Source organism: Sarcophilus harrisii, chromosome 1 (genome assembly GCF_902635505.1).
Source record: "Sarcophilus harrisii chromosome 1, mSarHar1.11, whole genome shotgun sequence".
In the NCBI taxonomy this organism is placed as follows: Eukaryota; Metazoa; Chordata; class Mammalia; order Dasyuromorphia; family Dasyuridae; genus Sarcophilus; species Sarcophilus harrisii.
The window spans coordinates 197,239,505-197,255,140 of record NC_045426.1 but is presented as its reverse complement, the minus strand read 5'-3'; the positions used below and the strand labels follow the sequence as shown (position 1 = coordinate 197,255,140).

Genomic DNA, 15,636 nt, shown 5'->3' with positions numbered 1-15,636 from the left:
ACAAGATATATGCATGGGTAATTTTTCAGCACTCACAATTGCAAAACCTTTTGTTCCAATTTTTCCCCTCCTTTCCCTTACCTGCTCCCCAAGATGGCAGGTAGACCAATACATGTTAAATATGTTAAAGTATATGTTAAATACAATATATATATATATACATAAGGGAAGGGTGTATTTGAAAGAAAGACTAGCCTATTTTCATAAAGGGAGAAAAGAAAATCCAAAAAATACTTTCTATTTTGTGGAGAAAATATTTATTTGTTGGCAGAGATCATTTTCACATTTTCATGTTTCATATTCTAAAGTGCAATATACCCCAACGACTAAAAATCAATCAGCCTACCCATAGTGTCTAAGAAATTAAAGAAATTGTTCTTTTGAAAATCATAGTATGGCTCTTGTGCCAGTGATGAGGACTCTTAGATTACTAGAAATTATGTCAATATATGTTGCTTAGTCTTACTTAGTTCCTTGAACCAGTTAATTCTTAGACAGTATTCTTTCCTTTTCTGAAAGAATCCCTCCTCCCCCCCCCCCGAAAAAAAAAAAAACCCAAAACAAAAACTAGCTTCCTTATGCAGTAGAGACCTTTTCAGGTTTTTCTTCTTCCACATTCTATTCCTTTGTTTTTCTCTTAATAGGATACTTATATTAATTACCTACAATGATAGAACAATTAAGATAGTTTAAGAACTTTTTTTGATGTGTTAAAAATTGTACGGTGCTTAAAAATTTATAGATAAATATATCTGAAATTAAGCCTAATAATATAGAGCTTAGCATTATCACCTTAAGATAGGTTCAACAAAGGTCTATTAAGAAACCTCAAAAAGAAGATTTTGGAGATTTTTAAGGAAAAAATGTTCTGGCCTTTTGTGTGATTATATGTACTTGCAACTGACACATACTTTTCAGAAGCAAAGATGTTAATTTAATTATTGCTCCCAGAACTGGAGGCATAAAGGTGACTGGGAAGAAGGGGAGGAAGTTTGTGCAGAGTAAAAGGTCAAATGGCAAGTTGGCTTGAACAAACTGTTGGATAGAAATGTGATGTGATTGGATTTTTGGTTATAGGTATATTGGGTTGGATGAGGTAATCTGCAGCAAATCCTGGGGGGAAAGGCGATCCTTGGAACATTTGGAAGCCCATGATATTCCTTAAAAATAGAGGTAAAGGCTCTCTACTTCTCATCATAAGAAGTGCAGAGCTGAGAGCCTTTACCTAAGCAAGGGAAGGGGTGGTTAGAAAGGTAAGAGAAGAACCAGAAGGAGTATCAGTTAAGTAGAGGAAGGATGAAGCATTAAGAAAATGCAGTTTATGGAGAGAGGATCAAAAGTAGCTGAAAGGACAAGCAGAAGAGAACTGATAAAAAGATGCAGATCCTTGAAATGTCATCTCTAAAACTGTATAGTCTTATATTTTAAAAGTCCCTTTGAAATTGAGAGTATAGGCATTTGCCACCATTGAACCTCTGCAATTATCTTAGGAACCTGTCCTACAATTAGACCCAGAAGTAGATGATCCCATAGTATATTATCAGTTCACCTTCAACCTGTCCATATTTTTTTGCTTTTATTTTAGTTTTTTAAAAAAATCTTATTCTCCCGTCCTCCACATTCCACCCCAATGCAACAATCAACCAACATTTATTAAGTGCCTACTATGTGCCAGGCACTGTGCTGAACACTGGACTCCAAAAGAAGGAAGGAAGTATTCAGTCTATTCCTTATGGATGGGGATTTATAGTTTCAACTGACCTTAACCCAATGGGGCACTGAGCATAGAGTGTAGGAAGAAATGTAGTCTTGGATTCAGGATGTGGTGCCAGGGCTTCCTCTGCTAATTGCACATCCCAGCTTCTCAGGGACCCAAATAGAGCTTGTAAAGAAGCTGCTGTCTACACATGGGGAGAGTGTTTTGAAAGGATTAAATTATAGGTTTCACAAAAAGATCTTGCTGTAGAGAGTGAGTCTATGATACCGGTATAGGGAAAGGTGATGAGATGTAGCTGAGTTATTAAGTGATTACAAGCCTAATGAGAGATATTGTATATTTGTGTTTATGCCATCTCTTCAATTTAGGGAATTGTTCAGAATACGGTGCATTGTCAGAGGCCAGGTTCTTCTGGCTTTGACACAGTTCTCTGACTGCTATACTGGATGTCCTCTCTGCATGAAAAGCAAGTTTGGGATTCAATAAAATAGAATTAGATAAGATGGAATTCTTTAAGGGGAAAAAATCAATTCTATTGAATTGCATTTTATAACAATTTTTAAATTTAAAAAGAGAGACACATCTTTAGATTTGCTAGAAAAAGCCCAAACTCATTTCATTTGAAGGATTAATAATATTTTTATTTTATTGTTGCTAATGTCAGTGTAAATGTGCTAATTATTTTTGTCAGTGGATACTTTTTAAAAAATGAGATCTTAACTTTGCAATTTTTTTCTTCCTTTTGGAAAATTCAGCTAGTCTAATAAAGAGAAGCTTAATCATATAATTTTCTATCCTACTCTTTCTACTGTGGAATCCATTTCAGCAAAGTAATTTTATGGTAGTTGTAGAAAATTGGAGGATGACCACTTTCTCTTGCTTTGGGAGAACTGTAAAGAAGAATTTAGTGTTTATCATGTTTTTCCATTTAAAGTATAAACAAAATTGGATTTTCTCAATGTTATTTTATTTTTATCATTACACAATATTTTTCAATAATGAAGATTGATTATAACCACTTAGACACTTGGCTGGATCTTATTGCATTAGTGCCAGCTGGAGTCAGTGGTTGGATAAACACATTAGTGGTAATGCAATGTCTTTATTAAATGAACTCTGGCTTGACTTAAAACAAACACAAAAATCCTTTCCCTTTGAAGTAATGAAATCAGCACTTCTTTTTGATTTTTCTGAAATGTTTTCTCACTTTAATGCCGTCTTTGTTTGTTTAAATGTTTAAAAAGAATTGAGACTGTGATGAGATTGTGATAGGTAGGTTAAAATTTTATAGCTGGGTTAAGTAAATTATTGGTCAAATATATTGCACTTTCCCCCATTTTGTAATGAAATATGTAAATAGAATTCAGTATTTGTATCCACAAATCTTCCCCTCTTTCCAATTTCTCTATTACTGTAAAGACCAGTACCATTTTCCCAGTTAGCTAGCTTTACAATCTTATTGCCATCCTAATCTCTTGACTTACATTTACTTCACCCTTATAACATATTTTAAATCTTGTCTTTGGGGGAGCTAGATAGCATTAGCCCTTATGTCAAGAGGATCTGAGTTCAAATGTGGCCTTGTAAGTTTGGATGAATGGGAGGATAATAATGTTCTTGATAATAATTTGGAAGATGGCAAGAGGACAGGTTTGAGGAATCAAGATATTGAGGTTTCTTTTGGTCCTTTTGAGTTTAAGATGCTTGGAAGATATCTAATCTGAGATGTCTTAAAGACAATTTTAAACTAGTTTGGGAGAAAGAGTATAATTGGATATGTAAGTCTAATAATCATCTATATAGGGATGATCATTGAACCTAAGGTACTAATGAGGTTAGCAAGATATAAAACAAAGAAGGGACAAGGACAGAGCTTGGGAGGACACCTATGTTTTTTGAGCATGACATATACCAACAAAAAATGCTTAAGAAGTGACAGATGCATGTTTAAGTCATCACTTCTGATTGTCTAAGATAATTTACCATGTATGTGAAAAGCTAACATTAGAATATATCCATACACAAACCAAGATCATGTACAAAAATAACCACTTTTCTAGTATGTTTGTAATGCTAAATAGATTCTTTGTGTAATATTCAGCAGTTTTCAATAATTAAAAAATCATGCAAAATTTCCCTTTAGAATTGGGATTAGATGGTGGATTACATAGTGGAGATATTGAAACTTTTTTTCATATTGTAACAATATGACAGGACGGAAGATAATATGCCATTTGAATTTCAAATGTATTATAAAATATTTATTTCATATATATTAAAAAGAAAAAGAAATGGCAGATATAGAAAGAAAACTTGGAGAGATTATGTCATGTTAACCTATCAGGAGAAGAAAGTGATCAGCAATATCAGATTTTGTAGAAATATAAAGACATGAGAAGAATTGAGAAAAAAATCATTAGATCAGACAATTAAGAAATCACTGGTAATTTTGGAGAAAACAATTTCACTTAAATGATAAGATAGAAATTCATAATGCTGAGTGTTTGGAAGAAGATAAGAGGAGTAGGAATACTTAATATATATGGTATTCTCAAAAAGTCGAGCAGAGAAGGGAGCTAAAGCATGACAGCTAGTGGGGGATGGTATATAATGGTTACTTTTTTTTTTTTTTAAGAGTGGGTATGCTTATAAGCAGATAATTATAAGACATATTCTCTCTACTTAATTTCTTCTCATTGAGCCCCATTCTATAAAGATCTTTGGGACCCTACCTCTCTTCTCCAGCATGTTAGTTATCCCTCTTAGTTTTGTATTATATACAAATCTGCTAAACATATTATTTATCCTTTGCATTTACATCGTTGATAAAAATGTTAAATAGCATTCCACCATTCTTTGAATCTGTCCATTCAATCATTTTAAAATCTTAAATTTTCTTGTAATTTATATATCCCATATTTTTCATGAGATTAGTGTGAAATCATTTTTCAAATATTTGGCTAAAATTTAGGTAATTTGGCAACAGGCCTGGAGATTATAAGAGCTTATTTCAAATATGGCCTTCCTAGCTGTGTATCTCTGGGCAAATCATTTAGCCTCCATTTAACTTAATTTCCTCATCTGTAAAATGGGTATATCACCTAATTCCCAATGTGGTTATAAGAATCAAATGAGAGAGTCATTGTAAAGCAATTTAGCACAGTATCTGGACCACAATAAGTTCTATAAAATGGTAATTACTACTACTACTACTACTACTACTACTACTACTACTACTATTATTACTACTACCACCACCACCACCACCACCACTACTACCACCACTATATTATATTTATGGCATCTTCCTGACCTGTTAATTTAGCTACTTAGCCAAAAAAATAATGTAAACCTGATGTATTGTTGAAGAAACTATAATGCTTCTTTGTAATTCCCCTCCGTTTTTTTGTTAGATATCCACTTTCTCATAAATTTAATCATATATTTTAGTGTTTTCACAGAAAAAAAAATCAAGCTCATATTTAGTTGGCAGATTATTATTTTTCTTCTCTGAAAATTGGTATATTTTCCTTATACAATTTTAATATTGCCAATTTTCTAAATGAATCATTTGGTATAAAGATGATCTTTCAAGTTAGTAAGTTAATTGGACTGTAATTTTAAAAAATGTTGCAATTATTTTTTAAAAATATAAATTTGCAGTTATCTTTTCATGTTTTGAAAAACTGTTTTTGTTTACGATATTCACAGGTATACTACAACTGTTCCTGTATTGGGAGGACAAAACAAATACCTTTTGCAGAAAGCACTGAGGCTAAAGCTGGGAAGTGTGAAATCGGCTGTACAAATATGCCTATATTCCTTGGCTTTTTTTTTATTACTGTTATTTTTACTTTTATGGCTAGTACTCCAATTACTGTAGCTATTCTTCGGTATGTATTTTTTCTTATACTATACTACCCTGTATGAAATTTTTCCTGAAAACTGAAGCCAAATTACAATTTGGCTTATGTATGTAAATTATATGTATGTATATGTATATGTTATATATGTATAAGGAAATAGGTAAATTTGTGTTGGTTAAAATCAGAAGGGAGGAAAAACAATGTTGCCCCCATTGCATCTTTGCTACAGCAACACCCAGAACCAGGAAAAGCATGAGATGGTTAAGGGGTATGCTGCACATTCTCGTCTTCTCATCAGTCAGCCCCTCCCTATTCTTGTTGCTGTCATAGTCCTCTGCAAGGTTACCTACCAAGTCCAAATGTTCCATTTAGCATTTTGGATCTGTACTGCCACCTCTTTTGGGGAAGTGAGGTGGGGGAGGAATGATACTTTTAGGACAGTTATGATAGTAACTCCCTCCTTCCTTCCTTCCTTCCTTTTCTCCTTCCTTCCTTCTCTCCTTCCTTCCTTCCCTTCCTTTTCTTCCCTCCTTTCTTTCCTCCTTCCCCCCCTTTCTCCCTCCCTCCTTCCTTTTTTCCTTCCTTCTCTTCCCTCTCTTCCTCCTTCTCTCTCTTCCTTCAAACAACATTTGGTTTAGACTTTTGGATAATTTTTAGATTTCAGGAGCTTTTAAATCATGTTATATAATAATGACAATAGCTTTATGAAATTTGAGAATGTTTAAGAAATGGAAAAAATTTGGGGTATAAAATACTGAAAGTGAGCATTCAGCATTGCTTTAGGTAGAGTGTAAACAAACTATGGTTAATGTGTTTTTCTTTTTTTTTTGATGATCTCAACAGCTTTTAAGAAATCAACAGATTTGTTCTGGAAATAATGGGCCATGAAAATAAAATATAGCAATCTATCTGTAGGTTCTTCTAAAAATTGATTTTGTAAATTTAAATTATTAAAAATATGAACTAAAAAAGCACTAATTTCTTTTATTGATTCAGATATGTCAAAATAGAAATCAATTCACAACTGTTTTGTTCATTTTCACTTCTTTTAAAAAAATATTCAATTTGACATGAAGAAAATGATTCATGAGTAAAAGTGATGTCGAATTTAAAGAATGATTTCTGTTTACAATTTATAATTCTCATTTAACAATGTTGTTATAAATATTTACCAATAACTATTACTTTTAGGTGTGTGAATAACCACCAACGCTCCCTAGCCCTTGGTGTACAGTTTGTTTTGGTCCGGTTACTCGGTATGCATATCATTAATTCTTTGGAAGATTACTAATGTGTTAAATATATTAGTTTATAATTCTCTGAAGTACCAAGGAAAAAATTAACCAAAGAACTTATTTAGTAAAAAATACATAATTTTGGTCCAGTTTTTTTTGTTTTTTTTTTTTTTTTTGGATTTTGATGGATTTTGGATGATGTTTTAAATTGATGATATCAAAATTCAAGAATTAATAATCTTTCATAATAGAAAATATCAGAATATTTAGAATAATTTTACCACTAATTAATTAATCTAAAGCGAGTTTAAGAAAGGTCTGATAAATGTTCATGTATGTGTACAAATTTTTAAATTTTTTATGATACAGTAAAAGGAAATGTATGAAAAATGTCTATGTATTAATTGAAGATGATGAAAAAAAGTCTTAAATGGCATTTTCAAGCTATTTATATAAAATGTTAAGTATCCCAGAGGATTATATGGACTATTTTAATTCACTTTCTAATAATCCTTTCCTTTATACAATGATACTTTAAATATGAATTAATTGTGGGGTATGGAAAAGATAGTTGATTTTTCATTTTTAAAAAAAGAGTCACAGGGTGATATAGCTTACAGAGAGCTCACCTTGAAGGCAGGAGAACTGGGTTCAAGTCCTGAGTCTGACACCCATTGGCTAGGTAACCTTAGGTAACCCTAAGCTAACCCCAGTTATTCCTTTAGAGTTCTAGATAACTCTGAAAACCGCCAAAAGTTGCTGAGCAAGTGCTCTGAGGTAGTTTCCTTATCATTCCCCCCACACCTCCCCACTCCTATCTTGTCCCTATTTGAAATTAGCTGAAGTGTAGGATATACATGTAAAGTGGACAAAAGAGAAAAAAAAGAGAGAAAAACTAGAAAAAGTTTTCTAGATGGTTTGTAAGGAGAGCTCTCTATATGAAACTGGCTTAGCTGACAGGACTCCAGCTCCAGGGTATAAATACCTTACATCTGTTAAGATGCTAGTGTCCCCTGGAAGCTGCTCAAAGATTAGCAGTTGCATATGGTATTTTGGCAAATAGCACTTGCATTAGTGTCAACAAAATATTAAGAATTTAAAAAAATGATATTAATTTTTTTGAGGACTATTAATATATATTTTTAAAAAGTTTAAAAAGATATACAATACAGATTGGAATATATTTGAATATTTCATATGAAAGAAACTCCAAATCCTAGCTATCTTTGATTGTCTAATGTCTGATTTCCTTGCTGAATAACTTTTGAGACAGCCTCTATACCAAAAATAAAAACAAAAGAAAACAAAATAAATTGGTATTTTTAAAAGGTTGTGGAAAAATGAAAAGATATAAAAACATTTGCTGTGGCAATCTGTATAAAATTTACTAATCTTATTTGTTTTTTAAAATTATATTAATACTTCAAAGACCACTCGGGTTAAAGCCACATCATAGAAAATTTCATATCATCTGTAACATGAGTGGTAGAAAACTGATCAGCTTTGTGAAGACTTTTCTTTCTTTCTTTCTTTCTTTTTTTTTTTTTATAGCTTTTTATTTACAAGATATATGCATGGGTAATTTTTCAGCATTGACAATTGCAAGACCTTTTGTTCCAAGTTTTCCCCTTCTTCCCCCTCCCATGCCTTCCCCCAGATAGCAGGTTGACCAATACATGTTAACTATGTTGAAGTATAAGTTAAATACAATATAAGTATACATGTCCATATAGTTATTTTACTGTACAAAAAGAATCGGACTTTGAAATAGGGAACAATTAGCCTGTGAAGGAAATCAAAAATGCAGGTGGACAAAAATAGAGGGTTTGGGAATTCTATGTAGTGGTTCATAGTCATCTCCCAGAGTTCTTTCCCTGGGTGTTGCTGGTTCAGTTCATTACTGCTCTATTGGAACTGATTTGCTTCATCTCCTTGTTGAAGATGGCCACGTCCATCAGAATTGATCATCATATAGTATTGTTGTTGAAGTGCATAATGATCTCTTGGTCCTGCTCATTTCACTCAGCATCAGTTCATGTCAGTCTCTCCAGGCCTTTCTGAAATCATCCTGCTGGTCATTTCTTACAGAAAAATAATATTCCATAACATTCATATATCACAATTTATTCAGCCATTCTCCAATTGATGGGCATCCACTCAGTTTCCAGTTTCTGGCCACTACAAAGAGGGCTGCTACAAACATTATTTGTGCAGACATTTTAAAATGAAGACTCTAGTTAGTTATATGCCTTTAAATAGTGTTTAGCTAATGAAAATAGTAAATGCACTTCTGGCCCCAATTCTTTTGTACAGAACAGCATTCCTGAATTCAGGTCACAGGATAAAAGCAAAGACATCTATAGAGCAGAGGAGGCCATCAACACCTTCTAAGGACAGATTTCCTCATCAAAAATCTGTGGCAAAGCCTTTGCATCTCTAAAACAAATTTTAGATGATAACTACATAATTAAAACATTCTTGAGGTGATAATTTTTTTTAAACTTTCTTCAGGCTAGGCATAGGAAAAATAAGATATAGAATGATTGAAACTATGTCTCTAATGGTATATTGCTTCTTTTAAAAAAAAAGGTATTAGTAGATTTTTGTTCTTCAAAATACATGCTAAGATAGTTTTCAATATCCATCCTTGCAAAACTTGTGTTCCAAATTTTTCTCCCTCTCTTTCCCTCCCCTAGACAGTAAGTAATGCATGTGCAATTCTTCTATTTCCATATGATATATAGCTTCTAAAGAAAAAAAGGGAAGGGAAAAAAATTCACAAAACATATAGGATCAGTTTCTTAAGAATGATGTTAATTTTAATGATGTTTAATTTGTTCAATTGGAAAGTGAATTTAAAAAACAACACTCTTACTGATGAAAATAACTTCCTATTTGTATAGTTTACTGACCTTAACTCAAAGAAGCAAATTTTTTTTTATCGTATTTTTGTTCAATTGAATTTTTAAAAAAATTAACTATTGTTAATTTGGTTGGACCTCTTTCAAGCTGCAGGTCAATTAAGAAGTCTATTAATTATTAAGTTGTCACTACCTGTGAATCTTTGTCATATGGGCTGGGGTAGTTACAAAGAAAATAAATAGTTTTTCCGTAGTTTGTACTCTATTGTGTGAGATAGAAAATGAATATGCAATATCTAATACATAAAAAAGAGTATAATACTGATAAATTGTTCTTTGTAAGGATAGAAAAAACGAAAGATAATTTTCAATTGGGGAATCAAAGATATTATCTTTTGAAATAGATGAAAGGAATAAAATATTTCAAGATGAAGAAATTATAAGTCACTGTGTGAAAGTACTGGTTGGTGCATTGTGTAAAATGTATATAATATGTTATACACATATAAATAAAAATATTAATTACTACTTTCATATTATCCCTATTCTTCATATACAATTATCATATATAGGTACAATTCCTGGACCAATTGTGTTCGGCTTTGCAATAGATAGTTCTTGTACTCTTTGGGACATTAACCAATGTGGAATTAGAGGAGCTTGCTGGATATATGACAACATCAAAATGGCCTTCATGCTGGTAGGAATAAGTAAGTAATGATATCTTTGAACATAAAGTAAGTTGATTTGTTTGTGGTAATTATGAATGAGCAATTTTCAATGTGGTGTTTTTTATAGTAACAATAGAGCATCCATATGTTTTAATATAAAGCAAATTTGTATATAGTATATAGACTGTGTCATCGGGTGCTGATTACTACCAGAGTTGTATTTTGTATTTAATAGACACAGAAAGAACATACTGCTAACTGAGCAGTAGAGATTCTATTAAGATATTTGTGCCAGTGAAGATTTAACGAATATCTTGATGTGTGTAGGAGTATAAAAGTAAGGATAAAATAAGAAGAATTTTATTTGATGAACTGTAACATCCTCATTAAAATATCAGAAAAGAGTCAAAATGTAATTGTGTGAAAGAACTGTCAATGAACCCTGCACTAAAAAGATAAGTTTGATACCAGCTAAATAGGGAAACTCTGTAATGTTATTGATGCCTATTGAAGAATTTTGAATAGTATATTGTTTCAAATTTAATAGAATGATATGATATGAAATCATTATCTGTACTTACTCATTTAATTATATTAGAGATCACACTATGTCTCCACAAACCAAATGTTGCATATTATTTATATTTCCTATAAGATAGCTAACATGATTGAAGAAGTCAAAATTGAGTAGAAGGGTGAAGAGAGGATAGGGGATAGTTATTCTTTCCTTCAATATTAGGATTTTAATTAAGTTAAACTCTTTCAGAAAAATAAAAATATAGTAACTTGGTTTAATGTTTCCCTAATTCTATTTTCTGTGTGTTTTTTTCATTTCTACTTTTAATCTGTTTATATACATCATACAGTTGCCACATTAGATTATAGAAATAGTTTATAACAGGTAAGATACAAGAAACTTAGAAATGTAAAGTTATTGTTAAAATTAAAAAATGAATGATCTCTAGAAAACCATTATGTTATAAAAGATGAAATTACTCATTTTTTAATATGGGGTTTTATGCTTAATGTGATAAAAATGTGATGATGTAGAAAACAAGTTATTGCTAAAACTATCTGTTCTGTCATATTGTTCACACAGTATTTGTTGTACACATACTATTTGGCCAACACATATATTTTTAATTTGGGGCCTACTATGTACAAGGAATTATGTGAAGTAAATGTAAAACATGTTCAAAAAAAGTAATCCCACCCTTCCAAGAAGTTATATTCTAGGGCACATTGGGGAAGAGATGTTATCTCTAAAAGTTAAGTACAAAGTATATGCTGTGAAAGCATATTAAAAACCTCCTTTATAAATTTCTTTAGAACTATTAAATTGTAATATTTCTCTGGTCTAAAAAATAACCCTTCCAGACTTTTGTTTGAAAGTGGGTTAAGTGGAGGATGAAAGGCTGGTCTTAGAGAAATGCATTAAGGATGAGAACCTGTTGTTAAGGATATTGTCTTAAGTAATTAGGCAATAAATCTATCTAAGGGTTGTCTCTTCTTTTACTTTCTTTGATGGAAATGTGACCTACTCCTTCTCCTTTGAGAACAGATTGAGATATTCATCATAGGGAAGAATTTTTTTTGTTTACTCTCAGAGAACACAGGAAGAAATTGTCAGTTATGTAATGCTATAGTAAATATCATTTTGAAAAGTTAATTCAAAACTGTATTTTTATATGCTGTGATTTTTGTTGTTTGAGTCCTAAAAATGTTACTTCAAATTATATTGAGGTAGAAAGACATGTATTGGAAAGTATGGAGAATTGCCATTTTGGATCTCTCTGTTTTTCTCTTTGTTTTATCTGTCTCTCTCAGCCAGAGATAGCTTGAATATTAGATGAATGCTAAATTAAATAAAATTGTTTCTGTGAGACTTGTCCCTAAGTATTACTTTTACCCCATCTTTCAAAATATGAAGTTACATGAAGTAATTTCAAGTGGAAAAAAAATGGGGAATCAGAAAAAGCCTTATGTTCTTTGAAAGAAGCTAATGGATTTATGAATCTCAGGTGAAAAAAGAGGGTACTCAAAATATGGGGAATTGTTTGTGTTCATAGAGAATTTGTAGGGGAATTTGACTTGAATGGAGAATAAAAGAAGAGAAATAAAAGCTTAGAAAGTCAGATTGGGAACTAGATTGTTAAATTTTTAAATCCTGGGCTGAGTATTTTGTATTTTATCTTATACAAATAAAGGGATGTCAATGTGGTTATGTTGGGAGATATGATACTATGGTGAGATCTTATCTTTAGGAATTTCATTTTAGTACTTCTATGGAACTTATGCCTTAATTTCCCACATTCCTAAGTGGAAGCTTAGATGTTCAATTTGATATATTTATGTAGGAATTTTCCCCCACCAAATGTGATAAAATCACAGATCTTTAAAAAAAAATTGATATCAATAGAGATGCGAGTGTTTATATTTTATGTAAAGCTTTACCTTTTTATATTTGCATATGTAGCAAACTACTTAATTAGCTAGCCATTTACCCAAACAATATTTCCTCTTTTTTTCCATGAAAACATTACTTGTATATATGTATGTATATAATGTATATATGTGTGTGTGTATATATATATATATATATATACACACATAGTATATATATATATATATATATATATATATATATATACATACACACACATATGCAAACACATTTGTACAATAGGAAATAATTGTGATAATTGATTCTACCACTAATTCAGATGACATTGGAGGTCAAGTTCATTTAGTTGTATTGGGCAAAATTTGAGAACTAGGTCAATTATGATATTTGTAAAATGCCTAAAGGTAAAGTGCCTGGTGTATAGTAGATAAATGTTAATAAATGTGCATTCCATTCTTTATTAGAATTTGCAAATGTTGATATTCCTATTATTTTTGATGCATACAATATATTTCACTGCACTTATTTTTCTCCTTTGTTGAGTTTTTTAAGTGTAACTTTTTAACTATTAAGATCCTTGATTATTTATAATGATTATACTTTTGTTCTAAGTTACTGAAATCTATGGTTTTATTTTTTTGTTTATTTTCAGGTGTTGGTTGTAAAGTACTAACAATCATCTTCAATGGTCTTGCAATCTTCTTGTATAAACCTCCTCCTTCTGGCACAAATGTCACATTTGAGAGTGATAATGTAGTTGTGGCTTCTGTCCCAGTAGAATCTGATCACAGCAAAACAAGGCATGATGGATAAAAGAGACAAGAAGAGAATGTTCCAACAGTGAAATGACAATTTTTTTAAGAATTGTAAATTGCCATTGCAGCATTATCCATACCAAATGGAAAAATCACACTTTTGGTGTGGTGAAGAGTTAACAACTGAATTCAATTTTTCAGGTGTTAATGAATGTTTACTTTTGCAGCTTCAAAAGTAAGAAAGCAGAAAATGTGTTTTTAAGTTTCACTGAAAGACTCCAAGACCTGGAATATAAAATTTGTATATTCATTTTTAATTTCCAAACTAAACATAAAAACAAAAAAAATGCCTGTAAACTAAATTCCATACTAAATGTTATTAACAAAGATAATTGATACTGTTAGCAGAGGATTAGTGAAATATCAATCCATTTTATAAAGGCTTTGTACATTTCACTTTCTCTCCTAACTTAAAGTCAAAACTATCATTATTATGTACAAACTCCATAGTTAAGGTGTAGAGCCAATCTCAATACCTTTTATGGAGCCTATTGACTGAGAATTATATGTACAATAATACTACTGATTAATAATTTTTACCATCCCTACTACTTTTTGTTTTTTAATAAACAATAATGTGCAGCAGTGGTGTCAAAACAAATAGAAATGGATCCCTGTGGGTCATATCTTGATTTAAAAAGTCACAAATTAACATCTATGTTGTATTGTGTTATATTTTATTTTGTGAAAACATTTCCCAATTACATTTTAATCTGGTTTCAGCAACACTTAAGAAGCCCAACAAAGCGAGTTTGACATCTCTGATGTTCAGTATTCTTATTAAAAGTTAGTGGAGAGTTTCTAGGAGCAAACATTGGTGGCCGTGGAACTATGGAGTGCAGCGATTATAAAATTAATGCAGTACCAGGCCACTGGTCATATGCTGGAATAGGGAATTAGCAGTGTTGATAGTTTCCAACCAGGCTGTCTTAAAGTCCACCAATGATTTTGGATTCCAGAAGAGAGCACAGATCAAATGAACCAAGAGTCAAACACCAGTCAGAATAGCCGAAATTAAAGTATATGGAGATGCTAGAGAGCAGTTAGTAAAAGGTTAGGAACCATAAAAGCACACCACAGTCAGGTCATATAAGACCACAAAACAGTGGAGGATGAAAGAGAGAAAAAAGATCATGGATACCAAGTAGGATGTAGATTTATAGGACCCAGGACAAGTGCCAGGACAAGGGAAGCTGGAAAACACAGAGGCATTGTACCAAGGAGAATTTGAAAACGTGGTAAATGCCAAAATACTACTTGATCTTTGATGCCTACTGGAGTTGAGAGCATTCAAAGAATTTAGTACATCTAAGGTAGAAGCATGGGAAAAGCTGTACATGTTGAGGCAAAGTATATAAGGGGAAAATAAAGACAGATCTTGACAGAAATTCTGAGAGCAATGTGATTTAAAAACAAAAGCAACAAAAATGGAAAAACTAAATGTGCAAAAGTCTGGGACCATTTTTGTTTGGGGCAAATGTCACTATATCTCAATACTTTAGCAGAACATCACTGTCTTGTATCACAGTTCATTAACTGTTTGAAGAACAGTGAAGACTCCAAATCCACAAGAAATGTTTAATTGCATCAGTATATATTTTCATAAAACAAAGATATTTAGTATATATTAGAAAGCAAAAATGTTTTTCTTGCTGTACTACCAGTACACATGTACACTGTTTAAAAGAGAAAGCTTATGTTGTCTGGAAAGTTCATTTATGTGAAACACTTCATTCTTCAGTGATGTTTGATGAATGCAGTGTTAATACTCAAATAATCAGATAAATTTTTAAGATACTCAATTCAAAAATTCCTTCTAATGATGCGAATTGCAAGCTATGTTTTAGAATATGTTCATTATGTTCAGTAAATGGTTTGCATATGCTACTTTTAAAAGAAAAATTTTCTCATCTATTTATGAGAAACTTCAAGGCAGAAGTTGCCCACAAGTTATTTTTGAATATAATTGTGCAGTATTGGTGTAATTATATAGACTTTTGAGTATTGAGGCAATGTTTATAATATATAAATGTAAAATTAATATGCACAAATTATGTGCAATTATGA

The 15,636-nt window shown here is 31.5% G+C and overlaps 1 protein-coding gene across 1 annotated transcript in view; it reads left to right on the top strand.

Moving 5' to 3' along the window:
* LOC100924882 (solute carrier organic anion transporter family member 4C1) overlaps positions 1-14,151 on the top strand; it is an 80,029-nt gene extending 65,878 nt beyond the window's left edge. Inside the window, exons 10-13 of the mRNA XM_031968314.1 lie at positions 5,429-5,610; positions 6,775-6,839; positions 10,252-10,389; positions 13,407-14,151. Of these exons, the coding sequence (XP_031824174.1) occupies positions 5,429-5,610; positions 6,775-6,839; positions 10,252-10,389; positions 13,407-13,567 (546 nt within the window). The 3' untranslated portion in view covers positions 13,568-14,151. The remainder of the gene's footprint in view (positions 1-5,428; positions 5,611-6,774; positions 6,840-10,251; positions 10,390-13,406) is intronic.
* The last annotated feature ends 1,485 nt before the right edge of the window (positions 14,152-15,636 follow it).